The sequence below is a fragment of the Sprattus sprattus genome (genome assembly GCF_963457725.1).
Source record: "Sprattus sprattus genome assembly, chromosome: 2".
Taxonomy (NCBI): Eukaryota; Metazoa; Chordata; class Actinopteri; order Clupeiformes; family Clupeidae; genus Sprattus; species Sprattus sprattus.
The window spans coordinates 23,672,731-23,693,212 of NC_137921.1; the positions used below are offsets into that span (position 1 = coordinate 23,672,731).

Below are 20,482 nucleotides of genomic sequence, written 5' to 3' on the forward strand. Positions count from 1 at the left end.
AGGTGGAGCTGATGACCTGGACCGTCGTCTGGCATCAGCACGATAAATCAGCCCACCTTTCCCGCTCCTGCTGACGGCCTGTTCGAAAGAGCAAAGACCAGCAGAACCACCAGAGAGAGAGAGAGAGAGCGAGAGAGAGAGAGAGAGAGAGAGAGAGAGAGAGAGGATGAGCAAGGCTAGGGTTGGGGGGTTGGGAGACAGAGAGTGCAGGGATGAGAGGGAAAGGAGAAGAAATGGCTGTAAAAGGAGAGAAAGATCAGAGAAAGTGTCCCTTCATCATCACCACCTGCTGCCTCATTCACCTGGCCTCACATCTGCCTTCCTGCTGCAGCGCACACTACCTGTAATCCCACAGACCACTCAACAGAGGGGGGGAGAGAGAAAGAGAAAGAGGAGGGAGGGAGGAAGAGAGACAGAAAGAGGAGGGAGGGAAGGAGGTAGGAAGAGGGAGGAAAGAGGAGGGAGGGAAGGAGGTAGGAAGAGGGAGAGAAAGAAGGGGAGGGAGGGAGGAAGAGAGAGAGAGAAAGAAGAGGGATTCAGGTCTGTTTGCGTGATTTCAGCTCAAATTCACATGGGCCCACATTTATCTTTGTCTCCTATGGCTTCTATTTCCCTCAGGTATGGAGGAAAGGGGCTGGCATTATGTTTCAAACATATACGTGCACACACCCACACACACACACACCAACACACGCACAATAACCCTGAATTGAGGAAACTAAAAACAGCCAAAAATTGCTCACAAACACCATTCCCCATCATTAACCAGTAACCACAACTCCTGTAATATTAAGCGGTTACATAGCACACACACAGGCACAGGCACAGGCACACACACACACACACACACACACACACACACACACACACACACACACACACACAGGCACAGGCGCACACACACTACCTCCTGTCAATATAAAGCTATTCTCCTCATACCAAACTGATTTTATATTCTTTTTTTTATGGGACAGAAAACAATCTTCTTGGGGGAAAAAAGGAATACATCTCTTCATCTCTCCCCACACTCCATATGGTTCTTTCTCTCTCTCACATTCACACTTACACTAAATGCCTCTCTTTCTCCTTCACCCTCCCCCTCTCCATCTCGCTGTGCTCAGCAGTAGCCTGAGCTTATCTGCCCCACCAGCAGCAGAGCAGGTTAATCCTGCTGTTTACTCTGCACCTATCCGCTCAGCTGAGGTCATAACAGGAGTGTGTGTGTATGTGTTTATGTTTTTGTTGGTGTGTTTGTGTGTGTTAATGTTTTTGTCTGTGTGTGTGTATCTGTTTATGCTTTTGTTTGTGTGGGTTTATGCTTTTGTCTGTGTGTGTGTGTGTTTGTGTTTATTCTTTGGTTGGTGTGCATGCACATACGTACACAAGTGGTGGGGCATTCGTGTGTGTGTGTGTGTGTGTGTGTGTGTTTGTGTGTGCCTTTCTTGCTTGTGCTTGAGAGTGCTTTTTTGTGAGGGCCAAAGGATAGTCTTAGAGGTGTGAAGAAGTGGGTGTTTTTTTCCCCCTCCTCCAGAGCGGCTGACCTCATCTAGGGTACAGTCGTGGTCCAATGCCCAGGAGAAGCTCAGTGAGGTGGGTTCAGCATGGAGAAGAGGTCTCCTCTTTCTCCCTGAATGTCTTAATTACCTTCCTTATGACTCATAAGCCCTCATCTTAATTGCTTCCAGGTCACAGGTCACCTGTCCCAGAGATGGGGAGGAGTCACACTGTCATGTAAACACACCAGTTAAAGCTCTCGCTTCCTGGATTGAATTTTTCCCAAACCCTAACCTCACGAACACCACAGACAAACCGGCAAACATACCAGAGTTTGGGTCATTTGACAAATATCCGTGAGTCTTCACTGTACAGGTTTAAAGACGGCACCATCTATTGTTTTTCAAACTAAGCAGTGAAGAAAAGGCTGTGAATCCATCCTGTGCCAGGTTCTGCTTGATCATCTCTATTGCTTTCCCCCTGAACCACCGAATGCACAGGCTTGCATTCTTGGTTTGTTTGTTTGTTTGTTTGATTGAGAGAGAGAGAGAGAGAGAGAGAGAGAGAGAGAGAGAGAGAGAGAGAGAGAGAGAGAGAGAGAGAGAGAGAGAGAGAGAGAGAGAGAGAGAGAGAGAGAGAGAGGAGGAGGTGGGGGGGGGTTACACCCGAGTTGCTGTTGTGCTATCTGTTTGTGATAAACATACTGTTCCAAAATCCACACAAATCAAAGTGAACTGAAGTCTGATGTGACCGCAGGGAGTTTGAGCATTGCGTTTGGCTGCTGCTGTTCCGTCGGCCTCAACACAGAGCGTTGCTTCCTCCCGTAGAGAGCACCAGTTATGCTGACAGCCTGCATGGTGCACTACCTTTCAGCAAACTAGAGAAAATTAAGAGCAAACTGCTTCCTCATGCAACTCAGTGTCGTGTGTTGACAGATGCAAACCCCCCATCCCCCAACCTAAGAATATAATTGTCTGATGGACACACACCAATCAGAATTCACACCTTCCCCATTGGCCACGACTAGACAAATACACCAGACTGGGTGTCTTTTAGTAACAATCTAATCAAGAATGAACTGATTTAGCGCATTCTTTACGAATGTCATCTGAGTCTAATTCAGCCTTGCCTAGGGTTGTACTGGAGAATCAGAATGTCTGCACTAATATCAGTTTTAAAGATAAATGAGTTGCAGGAGAGTGGGTGTCTGAGGGCAAAATATTCTTCATCCTTCTTCTGCCTGTGTAGAGATAATCGTGGTGTGTGAGTTAGGTGCGTGTGTGTGTGTATGTGGAATAGAGACCTACTTTGAGGAAAATAGATACACCATCGGAGATGGAACACAGCCAAAACTGGACTATCGTGTTATATTGCCTTTGTCCCGTCTTTTTATATCCTCTCTCTATATATCCAGGGAGAGAGGCTGAGAGAAGTAAGCTGGAAGCAGAAAATAGACACACAGAGAGGGCCATTTGCTGTTTACTGTCCAATAGGACACCTCATGTGATTTACTCTACTCTCCATTAACCAGATTAACACAGTTGGCTGATGCGCCCGCATACAAAATTCTTGCCCTCAACCAGATCCAAAAAATATAAGTGCATGTGTCTGAGAACGGTGGTCAAATATCCTCCACACTAACTGATCACAAATCAATTAGAACGACATATAGCTCACGTAAAAAAAAAAAAAAAAAGAAGAACTGAAAATCGCTAGCAAGGTGGTGCAATTAGCGAGTTAGCTATAGCTCTCTCTTAAGTTGGTGGGCAAAGGAGCAGGGTGTGTGTATACGCTACGTGTGCATGTGTGAATCAGTGGGTGCCTGTGGAGCTCGGCATAATTAGGCCGGTGAGTTTAAAAAGGAAAATCACACAATTATTATTAAGGTGACAGCTGACAAGACCTACATTTCTCAGCTGCAGTGGCGAGGAGTCTGAGACTGCGTGGAGCCTGTGATGGAGGGGAAGTGGTAATGACTGTTTTTGGCCGTTTGCCTTAATTGCTTTGGATTACAGGCTTCAGAGCAAACAACACGATGTCACCACAGTAACAACAGGCATTAGTAACAGCAAACAGCCTGATACCAGTTCACAGGAGATGGTTGGTGGTCCAAGGAAAACATCTTTGAGATTGTGTTATGTATATGGTCTACCACAGTAATAGAGCAATATATGGAAAGCAATTATGCTAGTGTGTGTTTGTAAAGGACGTAAGCGTACCTGTAGTGCACATGTGTGACCGTGGGCTGTCTGTAGCCGAAGATCCACGTCTGGATGTCCATCGGTCTGGCTTTGGGGTAGCCTATAGTTATATCCACCACCCACTGCAGGCCTCGTGATTTACTGCCTGCTGAGAGAGAGAGAGAGAGAGAGAGAGAGAGAGAGAGAGAGAGGGGGAGAGGGGAATTTTTCATGAGTTTAAATTCTCTAGTGAGAGAGCCAAGCAGCTCTTCACCAGATTTCTGGTTAGCCTGTGACATGATAGAGAATGAATTAGATGTTTATACAATTGATAGGGTATAATGTTTTTTTGTGTGTGTATTTCAATATTCTGTTTCTGACCTGTCTGTTATTTCCCATAAAGTACATTGTTCCTCATCACCATATCCTAGAATTGCACATACACATATAAAGCAACTTAGCTCCGTCCACTCACTTTGTCTCTTCTCCTTCCCTCCTACTCTAGACTATGTCCACTGTAGGATGCTGCTGTAGTTTTTCCACCCGATTTATCTGCAGAAACCCTCTGCCCACAGCTGCCTAATCCCACCAAACTATTATCCACAAAGTCTACTCTGCTTACATACTGTATGCCAGCCTATTTTCCCGTGACAAATAAATACATGCCGTTTCTGACATAGTTTTCTGCTTCATTGCTCTGCTTATCCTTATAATAGTAACCTTATGAGGACAATGTACACACACTAAGCTGTTCTACAACCAGTACTTTGAATGCTGGCTCTCTCCATTTGTATCCACGCTTTATACTCTATATTTTATGAATATACCTTCTTTTATGTTTCATGGAATCATGTTTGTATAATGTATTAAACTTAATATTTCTCTCAACGTGTTTATGGATTGCAGAAAGAATGTGTGTATAATATGAATGTTAATGTTCATGCATACCAGATGCTTGCCAGTAGGCTGACGCTCAAAATAGATCATCAAAGCGCAGCAGTATAGTAGAACTCTTAAGCTTCAACGTTCACAAACAGGAAGATGAAAAGAGAGCAAGAGGAATAGGGAGACAACGCAAGCTCAAGATTGGCAGGCATTGTCACCGACTGCCAACATCACCCTCCGCTAGCATAAAAATCAGACCAGAGCAAGTGGAGACGAGTGAAACATGCATTACTCTCATCTAAGAAAAGCAATTTCAAAGTTTGCGAAGACCAACGACACACACATACTATCACATGCTGCTCTGACAATGGATTGTAGCCAAGGCAACTACGCCAGAGATGGCCTTAGCCGCCATCCCGCAGGGGCGCTCACTAGTGCTTTAGGGACCATCCAAGATGGGAGAGAACTCACCACTGGCTTGTGCTTCCTCGTTACATGGAGAGGTCTGAGGATTTTGACAGCTCAAGGTCGCTGAGGTAATTTGGGCACTCCATCAGTTAGGTTTACATTTAAGTATGTAAAATGTGATTTTAAGAATGGGGGGATTATTTCAAGTTACTCACAAAGTATTAACACCCAAGGTTAAACAACCGTAATACTGCCTGCTAATACTTCCAGCTAATAAAAAATAAAATAAAACTAATTTTACTTAGTCATTCATTAACTAAATGTATTTACTACACTTCCTAAAAGCACAGGTATTGGCGGACAAAGAGGCAGAATAAATGGCATTACTGTGGTGGTCATCTCAGGCTTTGTGAAACAATCACAACAAGGATTTCTATATACAGTTGGCGTAAATAAAGTTACTGTTAAAACAAGCTAAGTAGCAGCAACAGCAGCTACAGCAGACTTTATAAAATAGCTGGTAATGGTTTGTTGACCAGCAGCACTTGCTGCTATGCCATGATTTTAAACGGCGCAATAAAAATAGTTGAGAGCATTAAAAGAGTTGGGGAGTTAACGAGAATCGAGCCGTTTCAAAAGAATTGCTTTGCGATACAAAAGAGCTGTGGAGTAAACTGTGAAGTTTACTTGCACCACACGCCGCAAGTCAGTGTTCCTCAATTTAAAGGAAAAGAACCTTTTGACACACACGACATGCCTCTGATTGGCAGTGGCCTTTTGAACCCCCACACCCGTATTAGTCACCTAAACTAATTTCCTCAATCACTCCCTCCCTCAGGCTGATTTTATAACAAGAGACTTGCAACACTGATAACAAAACTGGATCCCATCTGTCAAGGGTAAGAGTTATTACGGCACAAGAGCAGGGAGTATCTCAACAACTAGAATGATATCACTACCAAGAAGATTTGTGACTGTATTTTTTTTGTATCACTATGGTAACTAATGATCCCCTTCCTGTGTTTGCTGTGCTGAGAAACATCCGTTGTACACATTACACAAGTGGAAGTCGCACGGGAGCGGAGCGGTAGACGCCTACTGAGGACTAAGGACTCCTACACCTCTGAACACCCATCAGACACACAGACGCAAACCAGGGCCATTTTGTCTTGAATTACACCTGTGGGGCCCTGAGACTAAATCTGAGGGCACACACACACACACACACAGACACACACACACAGACAGACAGACAGACAGACAGACAGACAGACAGACAGACAGACAGACAGACAGACAGACAGACAGACAGACAGACAGACAGACAGACAGACAGACAGACAGACAGACAGACAGACAGACAGACAGACAGAGACACACACACACACACACACACACACACACACACACACACACACACACACACACACACACACACACACACACACACACACACACACACACACACACACACACACACACACACACACACACACACACACACACACACACACACACACACACACACACTTCTTTATTACATTTACAGAAAAATCGATACCGTGATATATACCGTAACCGTGATATCAAATTACTCATATCGTGATAGAAGATTTTGGCCATATCGCCCACCCCCTAACACACACACACACACACACACACACACAAAGCACTGAGCGAGTGCACATAGATACACACACAAACACAGAGTGTACGCAATGAGCACGCAAGTGCTACATAAGGGTGCAGTGCCTTTAATCTTGCAGGGGAGCACATCACTGCAGAGGACGAAGAACAGGCACAAGTGTGTGTGTGTGTGTGTGTGTGTGTGTGTGTGTGTGTGTGTGTGTGTGTGTGTGTGTGTGTGTGTGTGTGTGTGTGCGCGAGAGTGACTATGTAATGCCATTAGTCTTTAAGGACAAGAGCACTCTCTGTCACACACACACACACACACACACACACACACACACACACACACACACACACACACACACACACACACACACACACACACACACACACACAATCTCCTGCAGTAATGGCTCTATTAGTAGATGAGGTTATGGGAAGACATGGAGGACATGCACGTTGTCCTGCAGACGTCTACGCACAGTGTCCTTCCAGGGTAGTCTGTGAGGGGGGTTGTGTAAAGAAGCAGAGGGCCTTCTGTGACCTGGCTGTTTGTGTGTGTCAGGGCCCTTCAGACACAAATCCACATGATTCTTGATGGTGAGGTGATGCTTGTGATAAACTCTGTCCAGGGGGCATGTGATGAAAGAATCTAGCTTCTCATTAGTGTTTTACTCACAGAGTGAGGCCACTGGTAGCGGTGGAGTTTGAGGCAAAACGTCTTGTTATGCATTATCCTCCCTTAAATCAGGTGTGTGCGTGTGTGTGTGTGTGTGTGTGTGTGTGGGGGGGGGGGGGGGGGGGGGCGGCGATTCTGGCTAGAGCTGCTGTCGTAGTCGTCTTTACTGCTCCTGTTGTGTGAGCATTCTCGCTAATGACACAACACAGCTCTGTACAAATTACGCCTTAAAAGAGACAAGCAGAGAGCATAACAGAAAATTAGGAGAAAGTGAGAGGGCACCAAAGAGAATGAAAAGGAGAGAGAAAAAGAAATCACAAGAAACACAGAGAGACAGATCGAGCGCAAAAGAATGAGAGAGTGTGAGACAGAAAGCGAGCGACAGAAAGAGGGAGCATGTATTGATTGGCCTGTCGGTTGTCATTCGCGAGGAAGAAACGGTTCAGCTAAAAGGACATAATTAAGCTCACCAATAATGCAAAGGAAGACAAAGATCAGCAGAGAGAGAGAGGAGAGGAGAGGAGAGGAGAAGAGAGGAGAAGAGAGGAGAAGAGAGGAGAGGAGAGGAGAGAGCAACAGAGGAAAACTGCCAGTATTCCAGGCAGGTCTCCAGACAAAGCAGAAGCTCCCAGCTGGAGAAGAGGAGAGGAGAGGAAGAGAGAGAACAAAAAGCGTGCTAGAAGAAGAAAAGAGGATGGGAGAATGAGAGCAGGAAAGGGAAATAGAAAAGAGAGGAGGAACAGCTGCTAGGCTCTGAAAAGGCCCTCTGTGCGTTTCCATAACTTCCAGTTGCGGTGAGCACACTCCACCTCACACACAACTACGGCAAATTAATTGTGATGAGTCTGCACAGAACTCTTTGTGTGTGTTTTTGTGTGTGTGTTTTTGTGTGTGTGTGTGTGGGGGGGGGGACTTGTGTGTATGCTTGTGTGTGTGAGAGAGAGAATGTCCATGTGGGCATATGTGTGTTTTGAGTTTGTGTGTATTTCAGCATGCATGAGCTTTTTCTTTCTGGCATGATGGAATGGACCCTTACCAGCAGGTGTGTGTGTGAGTGTGAGTGTGAGTGTGAGTGTGAGTGTGTGTGTGTGTGTGTGTGTGTGTGTGTGTGTGTGTCTACCTGCATGTCTTTGTGCCGCCCACTTACTGCTTACACATCATCAAAATAATTCACGACTCAGTGTCTGTATGAATCTCATGAGATAAGCAGAGGAGACTTCTCATAACAAAGCAGCCCTCCCTTCCCCTACATCAGCACTCAGCATTCTGCAACTGCACCCTCAGGAGAAGCCAGTCTTCCTGAACAGATCAGCACAAAGACATACAAATGACCAGCCAGCAGCTGACCCAGAAACAGTTCTACGGTTAGGATTGCCACATCAGGGGTAGCTTCAACCAGCTTCAGATGACCGGTTCCCCTTCAGAAGTCGGAGAAACAGTGAGTTACAATATTTCATAATCGTGCCACTGAGCAACGTATGGATCAATCTCCCTTGAAGATCCAGTTCAATATTTCCTTCTTCAGCATTCCCTGTCAAGTTTTCCAAAGTAGGCTGTGAGCATAAGTGGGGGAATGACCACTCTGTCAGCAGTGAATCAGCAGTCAGTAAAGCCCCTATAAGGTTAGCAATGCATGCTCAGCATCCTGGGGTGGGAATCTCTTGGCACCTCACGATACGATTCCGGTTCAGAGGTCAACAATTCGATTTTAAATCGATCAACATAAAATCGATGTGAAAAATCGATGTGAATTTTTTTTTTACACATCCATTTTATGTTGAAATGCAAGCTGCATCGATTATTGCATTGCTCAAAGAAAGTCAAAATTGTGACAAGAAAAAGCTTTTTCTCTAATAAAGCGAATAGAGAAGGTAATTCATCTGATTATTTTCTTTAATTATCAAATACGAAGTAGGAAGTGATTTTAGACTCTGAGTTGCAAACTCAAATGATTTAATAGTCGAAATGCATCGATAATCGTTTTTATCGGTTTCGAATTGATAATCATTTGATAATTGCATTTCAACATAAAATGGATGTGTAAAAAAATTAATAATAAAAAAAATATTTTAATTACAAAATCGATTATAAACTTTTCTGAATCGAAACAGAATCGTTTTAGAGAGAATCGAGAAAAATCAATTAATCGATTTTTTCCCCCACCCCTACTGCACAATATGTACTGTACCAGTTGGTTTAGTCTACTTGTGTGTAATAGGTGTGCTGAGGCAGTTTGCCATGTATCAGGGGTGCTATTATTGTCCTTTCCTGCCACTCCAATAAGACCTCAGATCAGTTTTAAACGCTTCTGCAGAGGTTGTGGAGCTGGTTTTGCTGATTGCAGTGCGTTAGTTAACGCATACCTGCTTATTGGTGAGGACCAATTGCAGTAGTGAGAGAGATCCACTAGCAATTAGAATGCATTGATTGAGCTCTTCCCCATCATCAATCATGCCGCTCATCAGCTGACAGTCAGAGTGAGGACATAAGAGAGCAAATGAGCAACAGAGAGATATAGAGAGACAGAGAGATTACAAAAGGTAGAGTACATGTTAAAGAAATAGAGCAGGAGACAGGAAGGAAAGGCAGTACACCTTGTAAAAGCACGCTCGTTACTCGGCATGTCTGTTGCTGTGGACAACAGCAACCATGATGTGAAAACATTCGGAGCGAACCTGAGAGAGCTGACCACAGCCTGCTCAAAATATTTAGCCATATATGGCATTTCTACTTCAATTTTACACTTTGCTTCAGCAAGCTCTCATACATTATTCTTATTTATTATACGGCTCTTCAGAATGTTCCAAAAAGTAAGGTTTTTGAATGGGCCATCCCTACGTCATACCCATACATTAATTCCTGCTAACAGACCTCTGCGAAAGATAATCACCGCTGTCATTGGCAACGGGTTTTGTACTTCTAATTCACATCTTTCATATCATTCCGCCAGAAGTCCAGTCATTTTAACGCAACAGTAGAGAGTAATTTGAAGTCAGCAAGTAATGGGTTGCTATGCAACACCTGAAACTTCAAAGTTCTATTTGCTTGAAGAACTATTTATTTCTAAACGGGACACATGAAACGGCACCTAAATCATTAAAAAGAGGTATGTTGGAGGAATGTCTTCTATCGTTTTTGGCAAGTACCCGTATAATAAGCGGGATAATGTATTGTCCGTCGGTCATTCTCCAAAAATAATTCCCTTCAGGACGAAACAACACCCTCCACTGCGCGTCGGGGGTGTTGTTCGCCCCGTCGGGAATTATTTTTGTAGAATGACCTCCAGACAATACATTATCCCTTACATATTGGAACACCTCGTAAGTTATTATCCTGTATACAAACATTCACCCAGACCCTGGGCCACTTTTACATCACAGGTTGAGAAGCCAATGAGGTCACCTAAACCACAAACATTCAGTTACACCAGATCCAAGAGTCTCTCCCAAGTCATCCGAAGGTTTAAACTCTCCAGAACCTCAAAAAAAATATCCATCACTGCTTGGCTCCAAACTTTGGTGTTGTCTTAAACAAACTGTGGTTGATTGGGTGTTTTTTGGAACTGAGAAATGAACACACTTGCACTCTCTCTCTCCTCCTCTCCTCCTCTCTCTTCTTTCCCTCCTCTGGGCTGCCAGCCATCAGCAAACTCCCCTGCTTCATCGGTCCAACTCTGCCAGGCCGCGCTCAGTCATTTTTTGAACCTCCACTGGCTGTGAAGAAAACAAATCTGTAAACGCCATTAAGAACAGCTACCGCATGGATCCGAGCGGTGTGTTAAAAACATGCTTTAAAAATGCAAATGCAAATGCACCCTCACGGGAGACCATGTTAGCTCAAAATCTCCCTGTCTGGATGGCACTCATAAAACCACCACATCAACACCGTATACATTATAGAGATTGCGAATTGTGCTTGGTGCACCTGCGACACAATCTTTTTTTAGGGAAGAGCTTAGGCCATAACAGAGCATCTGCTAGTGTGCCGCTGATGCCAGACTTCCCTCTGCCTATCGTGCCTCTGTCCAAGGCTGGTAGTGCCAGCTGAAATATGCACTCTGGAACGGTGATGGGACTCAATTCACTCCTCTCTCAAGCCCCAAAAAAGGGGGAAGTGAGGAACCTCTGTGGAGAGTGGTACCCAGCAGATGGCAAGGTAGCCGTCACTTTCCAGAGGAGACGCAGAGGGGATATTTAAGGACAGAAAATAACAAGGAGATGGAGGGAATGAGAGGGGGAGAAATAGAGAGGGATTAAGAGAGAGATAGAAAGAAGAGAGAGGGAGAGAGAGAGAGGATTCAGAGAGACAGTGAGTGACAGTAGGGCTGAACGATTAATTGCATTTGCGGTTTAATCGCGATATGATGAGACGCGATTTTCAAACTGCAACTTAAATAAAACGATTAAAAAACGATAAAAAAAAATTAAAAAATAAAAAATGGGAAATTTTGCACACAGTGATTAAAGCAGCATAACGGATCACTTGCTAATCACTAACGAGATGATAGTGGCTCAAACTAGCGAAATCTCTTGAAATGTGCTTACTTTGACACTATGACCAACTAAAGGGCCAATAGTTTTCCGCGAAAACGGAAAAACGGACGGAATACGCGGAATGGACCATCTGAAACAGAATGGACCATTGAAAACGGAATTGCAACTTTTCAAACGGAAACATAATTTTGTGCATCAAAATTGCCCAAAACCCCCTGTATTTTACCCTGTAAGACTGAATTTCTTTCAAATAAACACAACAACGATCGCAACAATGAACAAACATTAATTAAAGAACAAAAGCAGTCAGAAAATGTGACGTCTGCGCTGAACTCTGCTCCGGCCACGCCCCCCTTTTCAACGGTAGTCACGTTCATTTGCTCATCTTCCCAATCGCATTAAAAACAAAAAATGTTTTCTGTTCTGTTGATGGCTGGCAAACAACAATCTAAGAAGGGCACGTATTATTCACTGAGTTACCAAAGCAGTCTTCTTTATGGGGACTAATTAGCACTGCACTGAATTACATTAACATAAGTTATTGCTACACAATAACAATTACACAACTAATATTACTAGATACATATAATAGTGGACATTACACTAGGCAACATGGATCTCATTCATATCTCATCCAGTCGAAATCTTAACAGGATTGAACCTATGCTGTCCTCGTGATGATGTGTAGCCTAACATCCACTAGACAGCTAGCTAAACTTTCCTATGCTCCTAAAATGAAGAATGCTTTGAAATTCTCGTTGAAGATTTATTCTTATCCACGTCAACATTCAAGGGTGAAGAAAGTGAAACTAAAAACACAAACAACATGTTGCAATTAGCCACGTAATATACATACATATTTGGCACTATAACTAAGTTTTAAACCACAATGAAATGAACTTAGATGAAATAAATACATACAAACGATGCCTCCGCTTGGGAATCAACCGTAAACGTCAACTTGCCGTTATCAAACTAACTCCTGACACTTTTCCTGCCAACTTCCCGTTTCGATTAGAAAATAAATCGTCAAAATAAAAGTCCGTGTTAAAACGCAATTTTACAGATTCAAAAACATATGCCTGGAGGCAGAACAGAACCCATCTTTATTACAGCGTATCAACATAAGAACAGAACATAGCTAAATCTCCGCTTAGCATGCTTCATGAAAACCCTTACTTTCATTAGGTATGCACATAATTCCTCACATACAGGTCGAACAATGATGATTTAAGCATTGGAAATGTATAAGGCACAGTATGGTCAACTACTTGGCGACAAACTGAATTCGTCACTATTTTAACTGAGGGAGCTGCATGCACGCAGACAGCATTGCTAGGCAACATCACTATCACTATGTTTTTCATACAGTTAACGTGCGGAAAGGCATTTTACGGCTGTTTTTTTTGACGCGGAAAACACGGAATCACCAAAAACGTGACACGGAATTTGCTTTTTTTTTGACGCGGAAAACTATTGGCCCTACAACTAGTTACAGGCATGAAAACGGGTCAGGGGTGAAAAAGGTGAGGAGGATATTACCCCTCTAGGGGGGTCCGGGGGCGTGCTCCCCCGTAAATAAAATTTTAATATTCCATATTGTAAATCTGATGCAGTTTGAGATGCTTTTTTTCCAACCTGGGGAGAGCTGGAGAAACTTAGCTTCAGCCATGAGTCAAAAATGATTTTGGCCTCCTTACTTAGTATTATGCAAGCCATTTCATGCCAGCCTGTCACTGGGTCTATTATTTACATTATATGAGGCACAATGTGGTAAGGGCACCACAAATGGCTTAATGCATAGCCCCCACGAGAGATGCCGTAACTTAACTTGTCTACTCTTCCATCCATGATTGACAGCCAATACAATGTTATGTAATTCAGATTTCAATACATTTTATTGGTAAGGCCCTTCACGTTAATCAGCGGCGAAAAAAACAATACAATCATATATTCTTTAGAAGTACTAAATGATGCAAAATGTAAGGATCTCTTTTCATTTATGGAAGAAAAGAAGAAAATATGATTCTATTGGGTTTTTTTCGCCGCTGATTTATTATGTTGAATAACTGGATATATATATATTTAAATATATGTTAAGCTCCTATTAAAGTATCCATCTATCTACTTCCAGTGGCACTTGCTCTTGACTGCTTTGCCTCATAGCTTGGCGACTTGGCCTTTTTGAGCAGAGCTCACCTTTCTTGTCACCAAAGTGCTTATCATGTCAGTGCTCAGGGTTGCTCTGTATTGGGTCTTGTTTATGGTAACGAGACTGAAAATCGTCATCTGACGTCATGATTTGTTTTATACCTGCAAGGCTTGTAGGTTGACTGGCTGCAATAGTAGGAATTATTTGCTACGTTAACAGTCTGTAGTCAAACACCTTTGCAATGGTCACTTTGCCCCAACAGAGCGATTCAAAGTTAGAGCAGGGAGTCTCCGTGGCGTTTGAGTTAATGTAGCTAAATAAGCTTACTCCATCAGTTATTCACACCGTAGCCGTCTCAACCAGGCTAATCACATCATATGATTGCTAACTTTTTTATACAAATGTATCTGAAGGTTATACCCCTTGAAATGAATCATCTCGTTAAGTTACTGAACACATGTTTTAACGTTTTATATGCTTACATTACGGTCACACAAAAAAATGCGTCCAGCAGGGATTACAAAATTGTCCGGGATTTTGCCTCGTCGGATATTAGTGTTTCTCTGGGTCTTTCACAAATTAGTTATTACGTCTTTACACGTTTTGGAAACTGTATCTAAGACTTACGTTCCACCTTCTTGCGGGAGCTGACTGTAGACAGAATTGTCATTGGTCAAACTTTCCCAGTGTTGACAGATAGAATTCATTATCCTCCAAATACGATCATTTTGAGCCTTTGATATGATACGCCATTTACAATCTGGCAACAATCTGGCAACCCCCCCCCACCCCCCCCCCCCCCCCCCACACACAAAAACAAAACTCATCAAATCTACACGATTCACGTAGGTCACCTATTTTGTTTTCAAAACGGCTAATTTCGCTGAAAGGTGAGTGATTCTCATGCCTGTAGTTAGTCAACAACTGTCCTAACACAGTCAAACATCAAGCAAGTGCAACACAAGACGGCAAATAAGCATCTTACTAGTTTGGCAGACAGTAAAAACCAGGCGGCTTCAGGCACACCTACATAACGCAGTAATTTGCCTACGGACCCTGGTATGGCAATGGCACAGAGGCGATTCTCCATATTAAAAGTCATTGTAGCACCCCAATTTTCAAAGCTGTTATTTTAAGGTAAAACTGCTTATCCTTACCCTAACCCTGAAGTACAATTACTGCATAAGGCCAATTTAAAAAGTGCATGCCTTGTGTTAATACTTGACGTTTAAATAACTTAAATGCACAGTGGCAAAGCCACCGATTTGTTTCTGTAATGAGAAAAAAGGTGGGAAAGAATATTTCACACTAAATGTATCTAATATTGTGTCATATTTAAATCATTCAGTACGTTTTGTTGGAGAAAAAAAAGAGGATAACATTTTAAAAAATCGCATATCGAATCGCAATCACAATATTTTGGGGAAACATGGCAATTAGATTATTTTCCCAAATCGTTCAGCCCTAAGTGACAGTGAGTGGCAAAGGATCTAATGGAGCGGAAGGACTGTGGGAGGTTCAGTGAGGGGACAGGGAGATGAGTCTTTTTTCATGTATGTGTGTGTGTGTGTGTGTGTGTGTGTGTGTGTGTGTGTGTGTATGTGTCTGTGCGTGTGTGCATGCATGACAGAATATGTGTGTGAGGGTATTTAGCATGTCTGAATATTTAAACTGTCACTTGAATATGGAAAACTGAGTATGTGTGGGCCTTTAGCCTCCTGACTGTGATTTTCCTGCTGACACCCCAGGAGGGCTTGCACGCACACACAGACTGTGTGTGTGTGTGTGTGTGTGAGTGTGTGTGCCATCCATGCCAATGTGTACCTGAGTGCACACACAGAATGTGTGTATTATGTATATGCACGTCCATGTCAGTGTGTGTGTGTTATTGCGGCATCCCTGCCCATGTGTACCTGTCTGTCTTGTGGTGGCATCACCGGCTTCCAGGGTGCCGTTCTCCTGCTGCGGTCCTAGTGTCTTAAGGATGACCTGCGTGGCGCCCAGGCGTGGCAGTGTGACGTGCGTCAGGTGCGGCAGATCGTGCTTCTTGGCGAAGGCCTGGCTAGTCTCCCGCCGCTTACGCAGGAAGCCGCCCTCAGGAAACAGCACGATCCACTTCCTCTCACGACTGTAGTAAATCTGGTCCAGGTGGTCCTTCAGGTACACCAGCTGCTTGTCCCGGTGCGCTTTGCCCTGGCGGGACAGGAAAGAGGAAGTTATTGCTGTAAAATGACAGGAAGTGAGGCGTGTGGTGGTGGAGGAAGTGGAGGAGGAAATAACAGCACCGCTTGCAGCATATCTAACAGTCCTGAAAGGGATGCATTAGAAGAAAAAAAAGGAACCGCATTTATAGCACAACATCCGAGGGTCAACTTCAATCCCACACAGTTGCCTGAATAAGTTCATTCTGTTTGAGCCTTTGATTTGCTGCTAAAAGACAATCCACAAACAGAAAGCAATAGGAGGGTGGTTGAACACAGCACAGAGGCATCTCATCAAAGCTATGCGAGAGGCTCGATGAGAAACTGTGATGCCAATTAGGCGACTACTTGGACTAGCATTTTGTGTCATCAGTCCAGCTCTTTAAGCGAAACAGCTCGAGCCGATCAACCCTGAGACAAACAATTAGTCAGAGAGTCAGTTGCACGGGGGTGCTGGGGTGGCTCAGTGGTGAAAGACTGAGGTGATCATAGCGGGGTGAGTCACATCAGTGGCGCCTCAAACCAATGCCCAGTGTTAATGTAAACACATCTGGCTGTGTTTTGTGGTGGATAGGAAGGTGGGTTAGGATAAGGTTGGGATGTTTTGTGGGTGGCTGAGGATCAAGTCCCTATTGTTGCTATAGCCACTCATGGTTTTAAGTCAGCGGTCCAGAGCAAGGGGTGGATTCTGAAAGGGATTGCTCCAAACTCCTTGTGAAGGTACATCAGATGTAGCCAAGTTTCCTGGAGGAGACACAAAAAAGACCTACAACCTTACCAACACTTGGGTTATAAATAACAGCAATGGGGTGATGAACTGAACAAACTGGAGCCAAAAAAGGAATTGGATGCATGTTCAGGAATTCAAGGAGTAGGGACCATTAAAGGAGTGATCTTTTGTTGCTCATTGTCATGATGGCAGATCCTCATGTCGGGTTTCTTGTACTCTAGAAGAGACGAACATACCTCTTTCAATACTTTGTGGACTTTAGGAGGCCCAAGAGGACCACGCAGACCCCACTTACCATCAACGGGGAAGAAGTGGAGAGACGGGGAAGAAGTGGAGAGGGTGGACTCTGTTAAATTCCTAGGGACGTACATCACCAAGGACCTAACATGGGCAACTAACGTCTCCAATCTGGTAAAGAGGGCCCAGAAGAGGCTCTTCTTTCTACGGAAGCTGAAACGGGCTGGCTTATCCACACACCTGCTCATACATTTTTATAGGAGCACAATTGAGAGCATCCTCTGCCAGGGCTGCAGTGTGTGGTATTCAGGCTGCACAGTGGAGAGCAGGAGGGACCTGGCCAGGGTGATCAGGTCAGCAAAAAAGATCATAGGAGCTGAGCTCCCAGACCAAGAATCTGTGTGTAATGACCGCCTGAAGAGGAAGGCAAGGTCAATAAGTACGGACAAAACACACCCTGGACACACCTTGTTTGTGTCCCTACCATCAGGGAAAAGGTACCGCACACTGCGGGCCCGCACCACAAGACTGAGGAACAGTTTTTTCCCAAGAGCTGTAGCCTCCATCACCCCCTCAACCCCCGCCCCTACCTGACCCCCTAACAAAGCACTAAAGACTTGATGGGCACAATTTGTGCATGGTGATGTGTGTGGGTGTGTGAGTGAGCGAGTGAGTGAATGTGTTTCTGTGCATGTGTGTGTGTAATGATATCTTTGCACTTCACAACTGCCATCCATTTTTAAGTATTTATATATATATATATATATATATATATATTTTAATAATTTCTGTAATTTGGTCTTTGTCCTTGTCATATTTGTCATGCTCTTATTGTGTCTTTGTGTGTTGATGTCAATTTTATATATCTAAACAAACTGCTGCTGGAGAGCGCCAAACTGTTTTTCGTTGTGTACTACAATGACAATTAAACTCCTTGAATCCTTGAATCCTTGAATCCTAACGAGGAGAGTGGTGAGTTTTGACTGAACGATCCCTTTAAGGGGTGTCAGTAGGGATGACATGGGCAGGGGAGGGAACATAAGAGAGAGTGAGTGTGCCATTCATTTTAGGCTGAGCTCAGGTTAAAAAGGCTCTTCGGCAGAGAGAAGGAGTAAAAGTTTTACACAGCAGTGCTGAACTAAGGGTATGGTTTGTGCATGTGTGTGAGGGAGTCAGTCAGTTAAGACAGTTACTGATAAGGTTATGGCAAGAATAAAGTTAAGACAAGAATCTACTTTGTGTATGGCGTATTCAGTGTGAATACCTGGGAACATATGAAAGCTTATGATATCTATTTGAGAAGTAGTTAACTACTTTGCATGAGTATCTCTGGGAGACAAATAGTGTGGGAGACAATTGCTGGGTTAAGGGGACAGAGAGAGGTGTTGAGGAATGAACAAAATCTACTACCTCTTCACCTTCACCTACGCCTGCACACCTGTACATGGTTCTAATACCATTGTCAAGTTTGCAGACGACACAACGGTGATTGACCTCATCAGCGACAACAATGAGGCAGCCTACAGAGAAGTAAAGAGGTCCAGCACCTGGTGGAGTGGTGCGCCGACAACAACCTGGCTGTAAACACCAAGAAGACCAAAGAGCTCATTGTGAACTTCAGGAAGAAAGGTGGCACACACACCCCAATCCGTATCAACGGGACGGAAGGAGCGTGTCACCAGCTTTAAGTTCCTGGGTGTCAACATCTCTGAGGACCTCTCTTGGACACTCAACACCTCAACCCTGGTCAAGAATACACACCAGTGCCGGAAAACACTACATAGAGTGGTAACAAACTGCCAACGCATCACCGGTTCCTAACTCCTCACCATTGAGGCTGTCCAGAGCAAGAGATGTCTGCGGAGGGTGTGCATCATCGTCAACAGCTCGCCACCCCACCACAGACTATTCGCCCTCCTCCCCTCTGGGAGGCGCTACAGGGTCCACCATTCCCAGACCAGCAAGTTCAGAAATAGCTTCTACCACTTTTTCTGCTTTTTTGCACTTCTGGTTAGATGCTAAACTGCATTTCGTTGTCTCAGTACTTGTACTCTGTGCAATGGCAATAACGTTTAATCTAATCTAATCTAATCCAAAGATAACCGCTGCAGTCCAGCACCCCATAAACTGAGCTGCTGATCTCCTGATTCACCCACACCAATCAGTGACCAGTTGGTCACCTCAGGCTAGACTAGCACAGAATAGCTTTTTAGTCCAGAGGCCTCAAAAGAGCACTGGCAGTTTAGCCAGGGCTAGCATGCTAAGAGACCTTAGACCCAATCCAGCGTCATCTGTTCAGTTGAATTTATCATGGCTTTGGCACAAAGTTACCCACAGTTAGCACCTCACCTCAGACAAATGTGAAAGGTTCATCAACTGAGTTAATTATTCATTACTGAGGCCACAAGGTGTGTCACATACGGGTAGCACTGTTAGCATAACAGCTAAAGCTTCCACCAAAACCAGACGTCTCCTGTTAATGACACCAAGGCACTGTTCTTATTGCAAACGCAGTGTTATATTAGGCTTGTGGTCTAATGCACTAAAATGAACCTCCTGGATACTGGAAAAAACTGACGTGGCTTAATCCAAACAGCTCATACCTCAGCCAACACTGTAAAATTACCCTTGCCAAGAATCATCTGACAACCAATGAAAAACTGACACACCCTGTGCTCTGATAAGTGAGCATCTGTGTATATTTCCACAGTTTACTACAACTTTGCTACTTAAAGGCAATGCCAGTCCTCTGCCACAGCATCCAACAGAAAATAACTTTTTGGACTCATAATAGCACCAGCTAATATTTAAGCCATCCACTGTTTGGTCCTTACAGTGCTCCAGAAACCACACAGAGTGAGATGAACTTGATCACACAAGGCACTTGCTGGTTAACCCACTTCAGAAAGGATAATTTGTTGGGTGGTGTTGAGTGTCGTTTACCTGTCTGATGAAAAAATCTCCATGGATCAAGGACACCCCACCAAAGTTTGTGTATTTAAACACGTGGTCCATCAGCCACAGCATCTTCCGCACCACCTGAAAGGGAACAATGGACACACAGTTAGACCAGTACTCATGTTGGGTCATCATTGGTTTGCATATACCTGATAACAGTAAATTCACACACTAAATTCAAACACAGGCTGGAGGACAATAAGGAAAACAAGAAACAAAGAATCTGTTCATGAGCGGTCATCATATCTGCACTGCCAGAGCACGGACTCTGCTGATGGCAGGTTTTGAGGCGAGTGTTAGCTTTGTCCTTGGTTTCCCATGAGGTGCTAGCCTGCTCTGGGGCAAAGGAACCGGGGCTGCAGCTGCTCATGCTGATCGAGTCACTACCTCCCTTGGCACCGTGACATTAGCGGCCTCACTTCTCCTGACAGCTACT

General features: G+C 44.1%; 1 protein-coding gene across 1 annotated transcript in view; it reads right to left on the bottom strand.

Annotated features, from left to right (window-relative positions):
* lpgat1 (lysophosphatidylglycerol acyltransferase 1) overlaps positions 1–20,482 on the bottom strand; it is a 44,684-nt gene that overhangs the window by 10,083 nt on the left and 14,119 nt on the right. The window contains exons 4-6 of the mRNA XM_080833056.1: positions 20,032–20,127; positions 15,858–16,113; positions 3,714–3,843 (exon numbers count right to left, since the gene is read on the bottom strand). Coding sequence (XP_080689182.1) covers positions 3,714–3,843; positions 15,858–16,113; positions 20,032–20,127 — 482 coding nt within the window. The remainder of the gene's footprint in view (positions 1–3,713; positions 3,844–15,857; positions 16,114–20,031; positions 20,128–20,482) is intronic.